The sequence below is a fragment of the Anguilla rostrata genome, chromosome 16, assembly GCF_018555375.3.
Source record: "Anguilla rostrata isolate EN2019 chromosome 16, ASM1855537v3, whole genome shotgun sequence".
Taxonomy (NCBI): domain Eukaryota; kingdom Metazoa; phylum Chordata; class Actinopteri; order Anguilliformes; family Anguillidae; genus Anguilla; species Anguilla rostrata.
In genome coordinates this window covers 11456876-11474644 of record NC_057948.1, presented here as the reverse complement: position 1 = coordinate 11474644, position 17769 = coordinate 11456876, and the positions used below count along the sequence as shown (strand labels likewise).

Here is a 17769-nt window from a genome sequence, read left to right as displayed (position 1 = left end):
TTTGGGGTGCATGCGATTATTTATTTGCTTGTTTGTTTGTTTGCTTGCTTGCTTGCTTGTTTGTTTGCTTTCCTGCTTGTTTGTTGATTTGTTGGTTTGTTTGCTTGTTTGTTTGTTTGTTTTGCTTGCTTGTTTGTTTGTTTGTTCATTTGTTGGGTTGTCTGCTTGTTTGTTTGTTTGGTAAGAGAGAAAGCGCGGGCGGTAGTGTTCTGCATGATGGTGCAGAGGCAGTATGAGTGTTTGTGCGGTGTGTGCTTGGGGTTCTGCAGGCCGCACAGGCAAACACAATCCCAGGAATCATCTCTCCTCGGAGCCACCAGCACTTCCAGGGATTGTTGTGGATGTTTTAGTTTTATTAAGGCTCTGACGCACGTCAGCCGGCCAGCCTCGGCTCGAGCAGGGGGGGGGAAGCCGCGCCGGGCGGGAGGCCGTGTTTGCGATTAGGATGCCTACAGGAAACGTGGAAGAGCGCACCAGAGGTTCCTGTTCTTCCCGCCGATTTTCGTTCGCGATGTGTTTGCCTCCGTTTTCCGTCGCCCGCCGAGCCCCGCGGTGGCAATTCCTCGCATTCCGGCTCTTCCGGCACTTTTCCGGCTTGTTCCCGAAACTTGAAGGGCGCCGGGCCGGCTCTTGCGCGGCGGCGCATTTTCGCTTCGTCCCCCGCGCGTTTCTGTGGTGATGTCACACGGGCGGAGCTCGCCCTCGTCTTTGTGCCCAGTCTGCACATCTCTCTGCCCGACAGTGGCTTCAGCCTGTTGTGCTGAGAATGCCCGAGGGCTTAGGTGCCACGGTCAGCGCTGGCACAGTCCGGTCCTCGCTCCAAAATTTAGGGCGTGTCACCACACCGAAAATAAAAGTTTAAGCCGGATGGTACACCCAACAACCCCTTGATAGTAGAGTTGTTTATTGTGTTTTGAAAACCTGAAAAAACCTTAATAATGCTACACCCATCCACAGTAAAGAACATTAATTACCACAGGAACTGGATCAACTGTGACTCAGTCTCAATGAAAACTGTACATCATGAGCTTCACAAAGCTGGGATTTAGAGAAAAGCATTCATCAAGAAACTATATACAGGAACTGTGTCCAAGTCTGATGCACAAAGAAGCAGGACCATGTGCAAAACCTGGAGCCCTGAGCAATGGAGAAAAGTATGTCTGATGGGTCGTCTTCTTCATACACCTGAATGAGTTTCCATTTAGAGAAAGCCATGTAATCCTTCAACCCGCAGTGTCAATTTCCAACTATTAATTACGCTGGTAGATCTGTAATGCTATGGGCAGCCATTTCGTGGGAGTCATTGGGTCTGATGATTGCTCTGATTGGTCGTATTATGACCAAGGAATATTAAGCCGTTTTACCTGGTGCTTATAAAAAAGCCGTTTTTATAAGCACCTGGTCAAATTCCTTCTGTGCTCTCCACAATCAACAGATCTAACCATCAAAATGCCTTTATCGGGAGTTCAGGAGCACAGTATGCCAAGCAGATTTACACGTCCTTCATCCTGCAAAGAACTTGAGGCTAATGGTCCAGTATCCCACCACACACAGTTTAGGCTGGAACTTGCATGTCAGCTAAAGCTGTTCTGAAGGCAAAGGGTGCCGGTACTTATTTGCTTGATATTCATAAATTGTTACACGTTTCCATTAATTTATCCAAGCCTGGTATATGCTCTCTAGTCCAGTGGTGTTGAAGATAATGTGGCTCGTTTTTGTTTTAACCCTAAAATCAGCAACCAATTCTGACCCAGAAACCCTGGTGAGCTCAACCGTGTAACCGTGTAATTGGTTAGTTAATAATTAATGAGATGACCAATCGTGCACTGAGTAACTACAAAAACCCGCCCACGCCCCGGGCCATTCTAGGGCAAGAATGAAAAAGTAAGATGTGATCCAGTGAATTTGAACCCCTCGGTCAGAGGTGTCTGACCTCTGACCTGGCTCCCGTGTTTGTTATGAGAGCGCGCTGCTGTTTTAACGATATCGCGCGTCTGGGCCGTTTCCTGTCCGCGCCGCTGGCTGAAGCCCGCGGTGCTGCCCTCGTGTTCGGCGCTCCTGGACGGAGGGGATGTTTTTGCCATTCCTCTCCTGATTGGCCCCGCCTCCAGTTTCTTCAGCGGGGGTGCTTTAGTTTCTGATGGCATTCCTGGGTCTGTTTACTTCAGCGCTAGGATATGTGGACCTAGGTTTGGCAGCCCTGTGTTTTTCAAAGCACCTTACCTAACCAGTGTTGTTAAGTCCAACCTTTCTTCTCCAAAGTAGATTTTTCTGAATCCTTAAAAAAAAAAAAACAGCCATCAGACAAAAAATGTACAGATGTTATTTTTTTAAAGACTCCAGACGTGAATGACTTGAGGCACAAATGGTATGATTTTATTGAAAGACAAAAAAGTCGACCGCAAAAGAAAAAGAGGAAATTACTATTCATAAAAAGTTAAAGTGAAGTGGTATGCATTTAAGGGAAGGACCACACTTTGTCCTCTGATTTATTGCTTGTGTGAAATGAGACCAGCAGATTGGGACTGTATATCCATTACAATGAAATTTGAACATTGTTATGTGTGTGGTACGTTTGTGTCTTCTCTTGAAGTCACACATTTCTTTCTGGGGCATATATTGTCTTAATATGCAGAGGTAAAAATCAGTTAACCTGGATCGACGAGTAATAACAAAGATGCAGGAGACATCTTTTGGAATTTGGGCGTGGCCTAGAGCTGAGTCCAAATGATTGACAGTTTCATCTTGTTTATCACAGGCCCTCCTTATTCCCTAGTGCGGTTTTGATGGTTTAGTCCACTTCAGGATACAAACCTCTGTGACCTCGGCCAATCCCAAATAAAGCACTATTGTGTTAGCAACATTTATAGCTGGAGCCCACCCTCAGTGTTCTCAAAAGTCATACCAGAAAAATGAGCTCTCTCATTGGGTTTGGAGTGTCGACATGCCCCATAGGGAGAGCTGCCACCTACTCAAATCTGTGGCCGCTGGTTATGCAACCGCTGCCCTACGCCGCCCATTGCCGTCACATTTGCGAGGGCACTCGAGAATAATATTTAGATCCAAAATGGCCACTTTTACTTACGCTCTCACTCATTTGTGGGCAAACTCTGGAAGCAGTCACATACTAGCTGTGGGCCAGGCAATGGTAAGCACTTCCTGAATGCTGTGGTAATGTCCTGTGAAAGCCTGCTAATGTTGAAGAAAAACACACGCATGAAACCTCTTAAATGTACAGTAAAGTCACTGCCCAGCCCCCGAGGTTACCTCTTACAAGCAACGGGTGGGTTAACTCAGTGATTTTGGATGAAGGCTTCGATGCAAAAGCCAAAAACCAAGTTTGTTTTCACCCGACTGCTGACTCTGACACCGAAAGCAGGGATTGTTTAGTCTGGCCTTGGAGTCGAGCAGCGTCCTTGGAGGTTTTCGATAACCAGTCTTTTCGGGCACACAGGAGGGAGAGACACAAAGAGAATATCAATGGACCCGAGAAGGAAAATCAATGGTTTTGATAAATGCGCCCCTTTCTGTGTTTTCATGGGTTGCTTTAAATCCCTTCATGAGTAAAACGTTGGAGCGGGGTTCTTTGAGGGGAAGGGTGGAGGATGATGTTATTGCACAGCGACTGGGTTTTGCTGATAAAACCCGTGCTAGTTTTTTCCATCTGTGTTCTTTCTGTCTGAGGTTCTCTTGTTACTATCAACCAACCTTCTGTTTTTTTTTGTTTTTTTTGTTTTTTTTTTGCAGCTTCAGTACAGGGTTCCTGCAGGGTTCCTGGTAATGTCACCAATTCAGAACGTTTGTCGTCAATTCAGTTAAAATTAGAGACAATCTGAATGCACGGAGCTGCGGTGTCTGGAACGGCAGGAAATGTGCCGGACTTATAAAATAAACCTGACCTTCCTGCGGACAAGTCCCGCAACACCCAGTCCCTGCTGACTCCTGCTTCCAATGCAGAGGGAGGACTGAAGCTGTCCAGTGCCTCTTCTATTTCAATTAGCCACCGATTTATACCCGGGGCGCCAGGTCAGTCCAGTCAAAACGGGGCTTCGATGACACAGTTAGGAAACGGAAGAACACATAAATCCTGGCTCCCGTGTGGTCCTTGGGGTCCGAACCCACCCTTACCAGACCCTGCCCTGGAAGGTTGGTGGTACGATATGAACACTGTAGCCCAGGACCGGTTCCATTATGCAGGTTAGGAGTTAGTCCTCCCACTCAGCACAAGTGTAACACGGAATGAATGAGTTAAACTGCCCCCCCCCCCCCCCTTCATCTTGGTTTCTTAGAATTGTCTCTCAGTGCAGTGAAGTAACATTTCAACTTAAGTAAGTAGGCTAACACTTTAGACTGTTCAGGAGTGAAGACAGCTGCTGAAGAAAAGAGTATCAGAAAAGTCATATACTTACACGATCTTGTCTCAGTAGTTAACTCAGGTTTTTTCCCAATGTTTTCATGACTCAGCGAAGAACTGGTTGGCATGAGGGCATAGCTATGCTGGACATGCCAAGGGTCAATCACAAGTGGTTGGTTCGCACACAGAAGGAGGAGAATATTATGGGATGTGGGGACAATGGCCTCTGCTCATGTGAGGTACGTAGACTTGGCTGTCGTGGGGGAGCAGAGTAAGGCCACTGTCAGATGATGAATGGTGGACCAATATTGAGAGTTGCAGGCTGAACCATGCACTCCTTATTCATCCCCGTGTGCACTACCAGAGAGAAGGGTGTTTCATGTTCCCTGACGATTATCCTCTGAAGTGCCTTGTTGAAATGCTATACGATTCTATTTATTTATCTCATCTAGTTAAATGGGTCAGTGCAGAGCAGTTAGCATATCAGCAGTAGCATCAGTGCACAGAGGGCGAGAGTTAGAGACAACATCAAACATGTCAGCATGGAAAACAGTTGAGATAAAAGAAAACTAGGCTGTGTAACAGTAGGTGATGTGATGTCACTGAATGGCATGGTCTGATATATGGCTTGTTTTAAACCGAAGTTTGAGCTTATTCTCAGAAAGAATGACAACGAATTCTATGAATGATGATAATGATTATCTGAAGGCAGCATGAAGAAGTTCTCAAAGAGGAACTTTTCCAAAAAATGGTTTGATATTTTGTGTTTTACCTGAAGGACCATGCAGCGTGTTTCAGAGAACTCCCTCACTGATTGTTGGAGCTCGATGACGAAACGTCAAACGTTAGCGTGGTCGTTTGCCTTCCGGACGAACGGCGGGAATGTTTGTTGTTCTCTGAGGTCGCTTGTTGACTCCGCTGCGATCGATCGCTGAGCTGTTACTGGAGCGAACTGCGGAGCAGAGGACCGGGAGAGGCGAGGTGAACAGAACAGCGGCATTTACAGCGTCTTATCTTACTCTGTGGTATTTAAACAGAACAGCGGCATTTACAGCGTCTTATCTTACTCTGTGGTATTTAAACAGCACCCGTTTAACAAATCATCCAATTATGCAGCTGAAGGTTTGCTGAGGCAATTTAAGTGAAGTACCGCGCTCAAGGGTACAACCACAGTGCCGCTTCCAGGGTTTGGGCCTGCAGATAACCAGGTGAACCAGTAATCACAGCTTCTGCAGTCCTCCACTGTGCATTAGGCTGGCTTTAATTTAATGTGATACACAAGTGAACTCAATGCAAACTCATAGAAGGTAGAGACTGAATTATATCACAGAGAAATCTGACCACCCATGGAGCAGTTTAACCCAATTGTGAGATGTACTAAAGGACCTGCCCTTTATTCGATTGAGGGCATTGTCACTGTCTGGCTAAAGGTGAAGTCTTGTCTTGACGCACTTACGATGATTAAGCACATCCGTCCATCAATCCATTTTCTAAACCGCTTACGCCTTACGGATGTGGTCAGGGTCGCAGGAGCCTATCGAATCAGAGCAGACAATGGATGAAAGGTAGGAATACACCCTGGACAGGTCACCAATCCATCACAGGGCCCACACAGACTCTCCGCTCCAACCTACAGTAACCTGCATGGAGGAAACTGGAGTACCCAGGGTAACCCTAGTGCACACGGAAAGAACATGCACACACAGAAAGGCCCTCGGTCAGGATTCAAACTCGGTGCCTCCTTGCTGTCAGGTGACAGTGCTACTCACTGCACCACTGTCCCGCACTGGCTTAGCACGTCTGTGTACGTGTTAAATACTCTTTATGTTCAAAACAAATTAATTACCATTCAGTAATATTGATACATTTTGCTCCAGAGAGTGTGCACATTCAGATTGTAGCGGTTCTTTAACCCAGGACCACATTTCGGGATTGGTGCATTTCCTCTGTCTTCAGCTGTAAAGGAAACGGATTTGCTCTTGGTTTCCAAGGCTGAAATGCTGATTAATACTAGCATGGCCATTGCTGTTGAGTACCAGCTGATAGTTAGAGTGATGTCAGTGTGATGGTAGCTGTGGAGCGTGAGCAGTCTGTGCCCGTACTCTCGGGCCTAACACAGTGCCGCGTAATGAGAAGCACATTCAACACCCCCCTGGCAACCCCGCCCGCGGGGCGTCGTGCACCCAGCGCCCCCGCCGTGCCGGGCCCGACAGCTGTTTCACTGGAAACACTGCGCTAAGCCTGGCCCTCGCCACCCGGCATGGGCGTGGGTACACCACTCACACTTCTCAGTAGCTTTTACTTGTCACCATTTGTTACCGGTGTTAGTCGTGGTGAAATGTCTTCGCTGGTCCGGTCATTTTGTGCTGTGCTTGGCAAACACCAACCAGGCTCTTCTTTCCTCCGTGGAGTCGGTCTGCTCGACGTTCGGTCACATTAATGTTGTTTCAGTGGACGGTCAGCACACAGCTTGGTTGACCCTACTTGTAAAGGTTAACACCCTCCAAATGTAGAGCAGGGTGTGTGTGAGTGTTGAGGAACTACTTGTGTCTAAGTGGAATGTAGAAAGTTACAGCGTCCAATTCCATAGAAGACTGCCAGCTTTAATTTAGATTGAAATGGAATTTAATTTAGGCTTTTTATAAACTCTGTTCCTAGGACTCTCTTTCAGTGCCTGACAGTTCTCTGCTGGTCCTAACTGCCTGTGTGTGAGTTAATGGGTGATGTATCTTGGTACCGAAAGTGACCAATGGCTGCCCTCTGTCGCAGAGCCGTGTGACCTTTCTGAACAAATGGGAGGGTTCTGATTTTTCCCACAGTGAAAAAAAAAATCGATGCAGGCAAGCAAGTTTTGTTCTCTCCTCAGTTTATTTTTAACTTGTCAGCAATCTTGTGGCCAAGCTAAAAGTGCCCCAATGCATCACCAAGTTCCACAGGAAAGAATTTCAGTGGGCCCCCTCTAGGGGTCAGGGGGTATATGGTGGGTAACATTGAAATTGGCTGTGTTGAAGCACCAATGATTACACCAGTTCATTTTATACATTTCACTTTTAAAGGAACAAAACTGAATATTTCTCTTCAAAATGGCGGAGTATCTTTTCTTGGTTATACTCTCTGCCTCCTGTTAGTATTCCCTTTCACTCCTTGTATTGTTTTGATGTCTTAAATGTTACAGTAGTTGTCTTCCACACTTGGGCCTACTGCAAAGTCTCAATATTTTGTCCCCTTGGTAAATAGTCACAAACGTGTGTTGGATGTGCTGTATGTGAGTGGCGATTCATTAGAGGTCCGTGAGAATCTGTGAGCAGAGAGCAAGTGTTTCCTGGAACGACGACACGCAAAAACCATTTCTCAGAATCGTCTGTCCGCGGCTGCGGCAAGCGCTTGTGTCCTGGATCTTGGGGAAACTGTTAAAATAATAAATCACATCCTCTCTTCCTGTCAGGTGCAGAAGAAGGGGTGTGTTGGTGCAGGTGCGTTTGTGTACGAGTGTGTGTGCGTGCATGCGTGCGTGTGTGCGTGTGTGTGATCAGGGTACTTATAGGCCTCAGTTCCTCTTTTTGTTTCTCTTTTCTATGGAGACAAGGTGAATGGCTCTGTAGGACGTCATTTTCTCTTGGTCTGATCCAATGAAGTTGAGACTTTAACTCTACCCCCCCCCAAAAAAAACAAAAAAAAAAAAAAAAAAAACACACACACACATACACACATATACACATATACATACACACACACACACACACACACATATACATACATGCCAACAACCCATCTCACGGTTATCGAACACTCAGCCGTTTTCATTAGAAATTATCACCGTTTTATTTCAAACATTTAAATCTAAAATGCTGACAGGGGTGTCAGCTGTACAGCTCCAGCTTGCGTCTTTCTACCTCCCCTCTCCCTCCTTCCCTGTGTCCCTCTCTCCATTTCCCCCTTCCTGTTACATGACTCTCTCTCTCGCCTCTCTGTGTGGGGTGAAAATGAACGCTCTTGGGCCCCGGACCCTCGCTCGTTCCTCAGTGCTCTCTCTCTCTCTCTCTCTTTCTCCAACTCCTATACATCTGATTCATACCTGCTCTGACTGCTTCCTCTAGGATATTGGCTTAGAGCTGAGCCACTGATCTGCAATTGATCTGTCAGTTAAGCTGTTGGTGTCCAGCCTGTCCAGGTGATATATCACTCAGTGGACCTGTGCAGCACCTGTTGTAAATAGAGTGTACGTCAATGCATGGTATAGCATTTGAACCAAATGTTCATTGCTAAGATTATAAATGAAGTGCAATTAAAAATAAGTCTTCCAAATGGGGTGATGCTGTGGTACAGTGGTTTTCTCACCACAGATGTGCAGATTCAGTTTCTATGTAGGGCGCTACCATTACGAATTTCCTGAATCCTGAATTTCTGTAGAAAATGCCCCACTTTACAAATGCCTATGGTGCAAAATATCAGTTATGTAAGCCGACCTGGATAATGGCAAGCGAATAAATAAGTTCATTAATTATGAGGATCCTGCAGTGTACGTGCAAGAATGATCACAGTCAGGGTCTGCACATCTGAGTGTCTCCTGGAATGTACACAGACTGCACTTTTCACTGAATCATCTGTAAAAGCCAGCGTTGAAACACAAATACATGTGAGAAGTGCTGACTGCAGTTGTGCAGGGGAAAGCTAATATTATTGCCCCCTGCCTGCTTCAGCAATCATCAGCTTGTTATGGAAAGCTACGTTACTATTAGCAACGTGCGTAATGAGACTTTGCTCATTCGTGGAGCGCTTGAGCTTGGACCCCTGCTTGAGCACCGCCTGCTGTGAATTCTGGGAATGAACAGAACCGACCAATTAGGCTTGAGCGCAGAAACTGGTTTTAGAGGCCTACACAATGCCCTGAGCACGCACACAGAATTACTTGTAGAGTGACTCTAGCAGGAAACGGTAAAACACACCTTCTGTCATGACCGAGCCACACCAGAGGTGAAACCGAAGAGGGAGTTGGCGGGTTCAACCTTTGGGCCTGATGGATGGATTTTTACCACAGAGCAGGGTGCGGATTCTTCAAGGTATTACTCTGTGGATAAATATGTAAATTAATAATAAAAAAATTATGAGAGTCTTTATGGATAGAGGGAGTTAATTAAGCATTAATAAATTGAGGGAGAGGTTAACAAAGAAGTACACTGTGTGCATATAAGCCCCTTCTTACACCATCTTGAAACTTTTGTTTTGGTTCGTCTTCGACTACAGGAAGTGCATTTGCTGACGTTCAACTGTAAGGCTGGCTTTGCACATGACCTGTGGGAAGTAGAGAGCGGGGGGTTTGGGGGGAGGAGTCAGGGAGCTGTTTTGGGTGTGGCCTCGTGATGCAGTGGTGTCCCGTGTGTGGCTCCTCGCCCTGTGATGCGGCCTTGTCCTGCGTGTGGCTCCTCCCCCTGTGATGCGGCCTTGTCCCGCGTGTGGCTCCTCCCCCTGTGATGCGGCCTTGTCCTGCGTGTGGCTCCTCCCCCTGTGATGCGGCAGTGTCCTGCGTGTGGCTCCTCCCCCTGTGATGCGGCAGTGTCCTGCGTGTGGCTCCTCCCCCTGTGATGCGGCAGTGTCCTGCGTGTGGCTCCTCCCCCTGTGATGCGGCATTGTCCTGCGTGTGGCTCCACCCCCTGTGATGCAGCAGTGTCCCGCGTGTGGCTCCACCCCCTGTGATGCGGCGGTGTCCTGCGTGTGGCTCCTCCCCCTGTGATGCGGCGGTGTCCTGCGTGTGGCTGTCTGGCACGCGTCCAGCTCGGGGTCTGCTGTGGCGCTCGTTAGGGGGGGATTTCAGATAGCCAGTACGCTAATCCCAGCCTGCTGCACGGATACGCAGGAAACGGGAAGAGAACAAAAGCACTGCGCCCACCTTCCGCTACACTGCCTACCGTTCAGCATGAGTGGCCAAGCAGGGGATGAGAGAGAGAGAGAGAGAGAGAGAACAAGGAGAGAGAGAGAGGGAGATTATAGGCTGTTTAAAAATTAATTAATTTTTGTTGAAGCAAATACATAATCTTGCATTCATATTGTACATAGTTATATTATGTAACCTCTGCTTTGGCAACACAAGTGCCTATATTGGTCATGCCAATGAAGCACTTTGAAATTAAAAAATTTGAGAGAGAGGGAGAGAGAGAGAGACAGAGCCCCAAAATGGCATGAACGAGCTGACGGGCTGGAGGTCTGTCTGCTAATCCTGTTTCAGACCTCACTGCGTCCGCGCTGCGGTGTCAGCAGTCTCCCTGCTCAGTCGCCTTTTGTGTTTCCGTTTCGTTAGTAAGGGAGCCGACTGCGCTTTTTGTGGAGTGCCTGCCTGAACTGTGCGCTGAGCGTATTTCAGCCGCTTTATAGTGCATTTGCCATATTTGGTGATAAATTTTATCATGCAAGATGAACAATTAAACTTAAATAAAGCGCCTGTCAGGCTTTTTAACCACCCACTTTGCAAAATAGATCCACAGAATTGTCTAATCATCTAGATGTGATAATAACACTGATTCTTCAGATAAACACTGTGCCCCAGGCTAGCATGGTATAGGCTAGCTACAGTAGCCACAATTTATTCCACAGAGGTGGGTAGTGATTCATCCCAAACTATTCATTTATTGGCTCCCAGGCTCGTGTCTGATTGGCTCCCGGTCTAGTCTCTTATTGGCTCCCAGGCTCTTCTCTGATTGGCTCCCAGTCTAGTCTCTTATTGGCTCCCAGCCTAGTCTCTGATTGGCTCCCAGTCTTGTCTCTGATTGGCCACCAGGTGAGTCACTTATTGGCTCCCAGCCTAATCTCTGATTAGCTCCCAGCCTAGTCTCTGATTGGCTCCCAGTCTAGTCTCTGATTGGCTCTCAGGTGAGTCACTTATGGGCTCCCAGCCTAGTCTCTGATTGGCTCCCAGGCTAGTCTCTTATTGGCTCCTAGTCTAGTCTCTTATTGGCTTAGATAAGAAAAAGAGGTGGTGAAAAGCAGTTGATCACTGAAACTGAAATTCATTGAAATTAACTGAAATAAGATTAAGTAAGTGGACGTGGGTCCATGAGGCTGCTGCATGGGGAGCGTACGTTCTCTCCTCCCCTCTCCTCTCCTCTCCTCTCCTCTCCTCTCCTCTCCTCTCCTCTCCTCTCCTCTCCTCTCCTCTCCTCTCCTCTCCTCATCCGTTTCAGGTGGGAGGAAGTCTGGGTTTAACTGCCTCTCGTGCCTCTCCCTTTGTAGGGCGACCGGGAGGAAGCCGCACATTTTGGGGAGGAGGAAGGATGTTGCTCATGTCAGCAGCCGTGCTTCCAAATTAAACTTCAGTCTCATTTATGTCCTGTGGTATCGTGCGAACCAACCGGCTTCCTGGGTTAATGTAGCTCTTCCCTTACAGCTGATGTTATACGTGCGTGTGTGTGTGTGCTGTGTGTGCGTGTCTGGGTGTGTGTGTGCTGTGAGACCAGCTGTTCTTGCTCTTGTGAAGTTGTGCAAAACCAAGATGCCAGACTCTGCTTCTCATTGAAAATTTAGAGCTCTTGAACTTGGTTACAAATACAGATCTCTGAAAATTAAATTCACACGCTGTCGTGATATTGCACTTTCCCCAGTAGCTGTAGCCAGTGGTATTTGCTTTTTATCTAATTGTATAGAGCTCTTATCTTGTTTTTTGTTCTTGTCAGTGAAAGCACTGTTAGTACAATAAACAGATAGTACACTTATTTCAGCTTACACAGGTTGCCTGTCTCGTATTGTATACCTTTCTGCCTCTTTTCAAAGCGAGCCCACAACTCCACCCTGTTGAGTAAGGCTATCAGAGCAACAGGAACTCCTGCACTGTAACAGTACGGACCCCTTAGTGCGCTTAGTCTCCCTGGTGCTACATCATCTCATGTTACTCTGCAGTGACGTAAAGGGTCTAAGTGACCTGTGACCTCTTGTTGGTCATGTGACCTGTTGAAACATGTGTGTTTACTTTCAGATAATCTGTGTGAGAGCTATCGCAGTCAGCCGAATTTACAGAGCAGTGGTATTGTACCATTGTACCATTGATTTGTATCAGTTTCACAGGTCAGTGAACTATCGTTGTTCCTGTACTTGGACGACTTTCTCAGGTTTCGTCATATTGTTCAGGGTTGTTACACTTGTTTACGTCGCTTGGATAAAGTCTGCCAAAGCCTGTAATGTAATGTAATGTAAATCTGCTCGCAGTCACAGTGCTCATACTCTGTGATGCACAGGTAGTTTCCATTTGTCTTGAAGGCGTGTCACACTTTAAATTAATGGGATATAATCTGCAAGGACTATGATGAGATGTACATAAAGGAAACTGGAATGTTAAATATATATTGGCAACGTCCACAAACAAGGTGTAGTCATTATCTGCAATGGAAAGGACAGATATATTGGTGGTGTTTTTTTCCCTGTTTGTTGATGATGGATAATTAATTTAATTTAGTCTTTGCTTAATGTACCTAACTAAACTATATCTGTACTAAACTAAACTAAATATGTTGTGCTGTGTGTATGTATCTCTGTTGAGTTGTGCTGTCCCCTGCATGTGTTTTGCAGCTGAGTTGTGTCTGTGTCAGACTGTGTTGGAGGTGTGTGCTCTTGTGATGCTGTGTTTGTTGTGTCTGTGTCAGACTGTGTTGGAGGTGTGTACTTGTGTGAGGCTGTGTTTGTTGTGTCTGTGTCAGACTGTGCTGAAGATGTGTGCTTGTGTGTGTCTGTGTTTGTTGTGTCTGTGTCAGACTGTTGGAAGTGTGTGCTCTTGTGATACTGTGTTTGTTGCATCTATGTCAGACTGTGTTGGAGGTGCGTGCTCGTGTGTGGCTGTGCTGGCGAGGGGTTTGGATGTGTTTGTAACTCTGCTAAGTGTATTTAGTGTTTACACAAAATGGGGAACACAAGTTCTGCAAGTGCTCATTAGATCACAGTTTTGTGATCAGGAAAGAGGGAGAGAGAGGTAGAGAGATCATGAAAGAGAGATCATGAGAGAGAAAGAGAGGTAGATAGAGATCATGAGAGAGAGAACGACGGCTTAAAGCAAGAGGATGAGATCACTGGGTGTAATTTTAGACAGCTGATTATCTCTTTACCTCACCATCCCTCTCTCCTACAAGACTCTCTTCAGTGAAGAAAGAATGAGAGAACTTTCCAGTAAACAGAGAAGCGCAGCTGACCCAAACTGCTTGGGTAAACAGAGCAATTCTAGTTCTGATACAGTCTGCTCTGGAAGAGATTAAAATGTGCTGAGTGGGTGTTAGGCAGCCCCATGCGTGGGTGCAGTTTGCAGTGAAAGCTAGCATCTTACAGGGGGAGATCACTGTCTCACACGCTCACATACACACTCAAACACACACACACACACACATGCAAACATACAGACACACAAACACACGCATACACACACACACACAAACGCAGAGACACAAACACAAAAGCACACAGCATAGCATAATACAAACAGTAGAAATGAATCTGCAAAATTGAAGTGTTGTTGCTGTTTGGCTCTTTCTGGTCACCTTGCTCAACACTTTCCAGCCAATGCCTGTCTGGAGCTGAACACCCTTTGGTTCCAAACCTCCAGCCTCCTGCATCTGTGCCCCCTGATGGGGTCCTGGTGGCCCCTTGCTGTAACAGACGGGTGACGCGTTCGACAGTGCGCTGTGAAATTCTGCAGCTACCGGACCTGACTCACACGTCACACGTGCCCTGTAGCTGCACCAGCTGACTGAAGAGCATCAGCTGTGAGTGTGTGTGTGTGTGTATGTTTGCGTGTTTGTGTGTTTGAGTGTGTGTGTGTGGTGTGTGTGTGTGTGTACGCACGTGTGTGTGTGTGTGTGGTGTGTGTGTGTGTTTTCTGTGCGTGCGTAGATGCGTGTATGTGTGTGTGTGTGCGTGTGTCTGTATGTGCGTGTATGTGTGTGTGCACGTGTGTGTGTTTGTGCGAGTGTGTGTGTGAGTATATGTATAGGTGTGTGTGTGTGTGTGAAACACAGTAAAACCCAGAAACAGCTTGTATGGGCTGAGGGTTTGCTTGTCATATTCCCTGAAGTTCGATTATAATAATATACTTCTGTGTGTAATTATAAATAATTGTTTGCATTTTTCTGGAAGTTTATTTCCCCAGTGATGTACACATGAAAGGCACAGTAAGCGAAAGTTAAATGCTGGCACGTTTTTTGCAATTGTCCCTGGGTGGGCAGTCATTGTGTGTGTGTGTTCATAATTTTGTCTGTTCAGTTGGTTTGGTTTCAAATTTTGAATCCCCCCAGAACTGATGTTTGTGCCTGAGTGCTTGAATGTGTGTGTGAATAGGAGTGTGTACGTGCTTGCATGTGTGTTTGTGTATGCATGTGCCTGTGTGTATCTGTGGGTGTGTGTGCATGCACGTGACTGTGTTTGTGTGTCTGTGTGTGTGTGTATGCACGTGTGTGTATGTGTGTTTCCCCTCACACTGTTTCACAGGAGCCTGACTGCAGGCTTTAATCAATGTGTTAATGCTTTGTGAAGGCTGGCGATCAGTCAGCTGGTCTTAAATTACAGCTGTGCTGCTTCTGCGGTTTTAAAGACTGCATTCAGGCACCACAGAGTGCTGCTGTAACGCTAGCTGGGTTGCCTGGAGCCACTGGCTGCGTTGAAGCTTACATCGCTGATTCCTCCTAATTGCCGGTTAGGTTTTCGTGAAAGGGATTTTAATTGCAGTGATCCCCGTCTGGAGTCGAGCAGCGACATGTGTTTGCGGCGGCCGTTCCTGCAGTTTGCCGCTTGAGCCGTATGAGTCTGATGAAGCTTACGAGCCATAAAGGCCCCATCTCAGAGTAGGAACACTGATCTAGGATCAGGGTTTCCCTGTCTGTGCCCTAACCTTTTCTTTTATGAGCTAAACAGCTAAACTGATCCTAGATCAGTGCGCCTACTCTGAGGTCTTTTATATGGGCTCAGCTGTCTTGGTTAAAGACCTTCTGTGATCTTCAGTCCTCGTGCAGCCAGGCCACTGAGACCCAATGGTTACACGGCCGATCTTGGTGTGGGACTTTCACTTTTTGGCTGTGAATTTGTTTTCTCGCCTCTGCAAATTCCTCTTCTCTGTTCCCTCTTTGTTTGTAACGCTACGTTCTTTCTGTCTCTCTTTTTTTGCTTTCAGAGTCCTGTGTCATGAAACTGAATCCACAGCAAGCTCCGTTATATGTGAGTATTACAATTTTATTGTGCGGCTATTGCACCATATTTGTATGGAGCCTTCAATCTCAGGATCTCTGAGCAGTTTTACAGAGAGGGAGGAGGTAAAATCACCTCTGCCTCCATTGAGGAGTAGCTTTGGTTGATGTACGGCACCTATTTTGTGCCACAACGTGATCATACTCCAGCTCCAAGAAGTGGGAATTAAACTCTGTTTTAAGTCAAACAAGGGGACGATTTTATGACTGGATTGGGAGAGCTAGGGTTTGAATTTTGGCAAGATATGGAGGCACCCCTCCTTTTAATTTTCATGGGAACATTCATGACCGCAAGCATGTCAGGCTCTGGGTTGAACATCTCCAGGGCATTGGTTTTCTGCTTGGCCTGGAAGGAAGAGCACCCTCTACTGGCAGACCAGTGCCACTTCCCATCAGAACACTACATTGCTGGGATTTAGCAGATGCTCTTTATCCAGAACTTATGCCATTTAGCTTTTTTACTTAGCATCCATTCATACAGCTGAACATTTACTGAAGCAGTCCAGGCTTAGTAGCGTACTCTACTTGGGAATTGAACCTGCAACCCCCAGGTTCAACAGGCCCACTCAGTACTCACCAACCCTGCTTTTTTTTCTGTGTTTATACTTTGCCCTCTTCTTATTCAGTAATATGGTAATTATGAGGGTGTGACAATAGAGGGAAGTTCAGTTAGAAGAATGTGGGTTGACACTCAGTTTGACTGATTTGACTGAAGTTTATAGCATAATGGATATTGAGTGATCCCTAAGAGGTGCTAACCTGCTGTGAAATGCAGTGATAGACGCGGTAGAGCAGGCTTTACTGAGGCTGTGACTCGTGAGACGTGTCTCAGACGTGTCTACAGTAGCTGTGCTGCAGCTGCTTTGGTTCATGCTTTTGTGGTTTTGATTTGATTGACGCAGACGTGATGTTTTACAGTGTTTCAGACTGGCACCCAAACGCAGACGGTGTAACTGAATTACGTGCCACGGTAGCCGAGCTCAGTTAGCAGCGGAGGCTAGTGAGCTGGAAGTAGACGGGGCGGAAAAGCTCCCTTTGAACCGATGAGTCTCGGCCTGTTTTCATTCGTTTCCCTTGATTAATACATTTTCTCCTTCTCTCTCGCTCTTTCTCTCTCTCTCTCTCTCTCTCTCTCTATCTCTCTCACTCATGCACACACACACAGATTCAAATGCTCAGTGTCTCTGTCACGCACTCACAGACAGATGCAAATGGTCAGTCTCACACTCACACACAAAATAATTTTATTACTTGCCTAGCAGACTTATTGAGAAGAATTGGCATTATCTGATTTTATTGAGTACTTTGTGAATTAACAAACACACACACACACACACGCAGTCGCAGACAGGTGCAAATGCTATGTCTCTCACTCTGACACATAATCAAAGACACACACACACACAATCAGACACACAGACACACACACACGCACACCCCTTCATACTTGGCCGATATTCTGTTACACTTCCGACGCTGCCCTGTAAATGAATGCAGAAATGAAGTGTGGAATCAGGTCAGTGCTACAGGAGAGCAGGGGGCTGGGGTGGTGAAACTGTCTCTCCCGCTGGTCCGTACGGGCGCCATGGCGGCTCTGTGAGCCAGTGCAGTGAGGGAATGCATTAGCGCCTAGCGCAGTGTCAGAGCTGGGGGGGTGTGATGGGGGGGGGGGGTCGGCGAGTCGTCAGCACATCCTCGCAGTGGAAAAGGGGCGGGGCCGCACGGGGGGAGGGGGGGAGGGAGGGAGGGGGGAGTATGTGATTAACGGCTGGTGTCTGGTTTCATGGGAACGCTCGCACGCCCAGATTGAATCAGCTGTGCAGACCCAGCCCGGCCCCTGGCGGAGGTGCGGACTGAGCGCGCTCACGGGCGGCCGAGGCCGCGGTACGCCCCGGCGCGCTCACCGATGCGGAACCGAGCCCTCCGGCCCCGGGTGGCTCCAAAACCACCTGTTCCTACGACCGTGAATCATAATCACGTCAAAGAAATAAGTACAGATCCCCCAAAGGCAGTTCAAATACCGCTGTAGTTTATACCCCGACATTAGCAAATGTGTCACAAACAGTGTTTTAGTGCTGTTGAAAGAACTAACCTATTCATAAACCGCCAGCAGGATTATCTTACTGCCAGTGTCCGATTTAAACGATTTACAACCGGAAATGTCATCCAGACTCCTAAAAATGTGGAGTTGGAGCAGTCCTGAATTTA

The 17769-nt window shown here is 47.0% G+C and overlaps 1 protein-coding gene across 1 annotated transcript in view; it reads left to right on the top strand.

Moving 5' to 3' along the window:
* The window catches only part of LOC135242625 (A-kinase anchor protein 13-like), a 76363-nt gene that overhangs the window by 6267 nt on the left and 52327 nt on the right, over nucleotides 1–17769 (top strand). The window contains exon 2 of the mRNA XM_064313775.1: nucleotides 15489–15532. Coding sequence (XP_064169845.1) covers nucleotides 15500–15532 — 33 coding nt within the window. The 5' untranslated portion in view covers nucleotides 15489–15499. The remainder of the gene's footprint in view (nucleotides 1–15488; nucleotides 15533–17769) is intronic.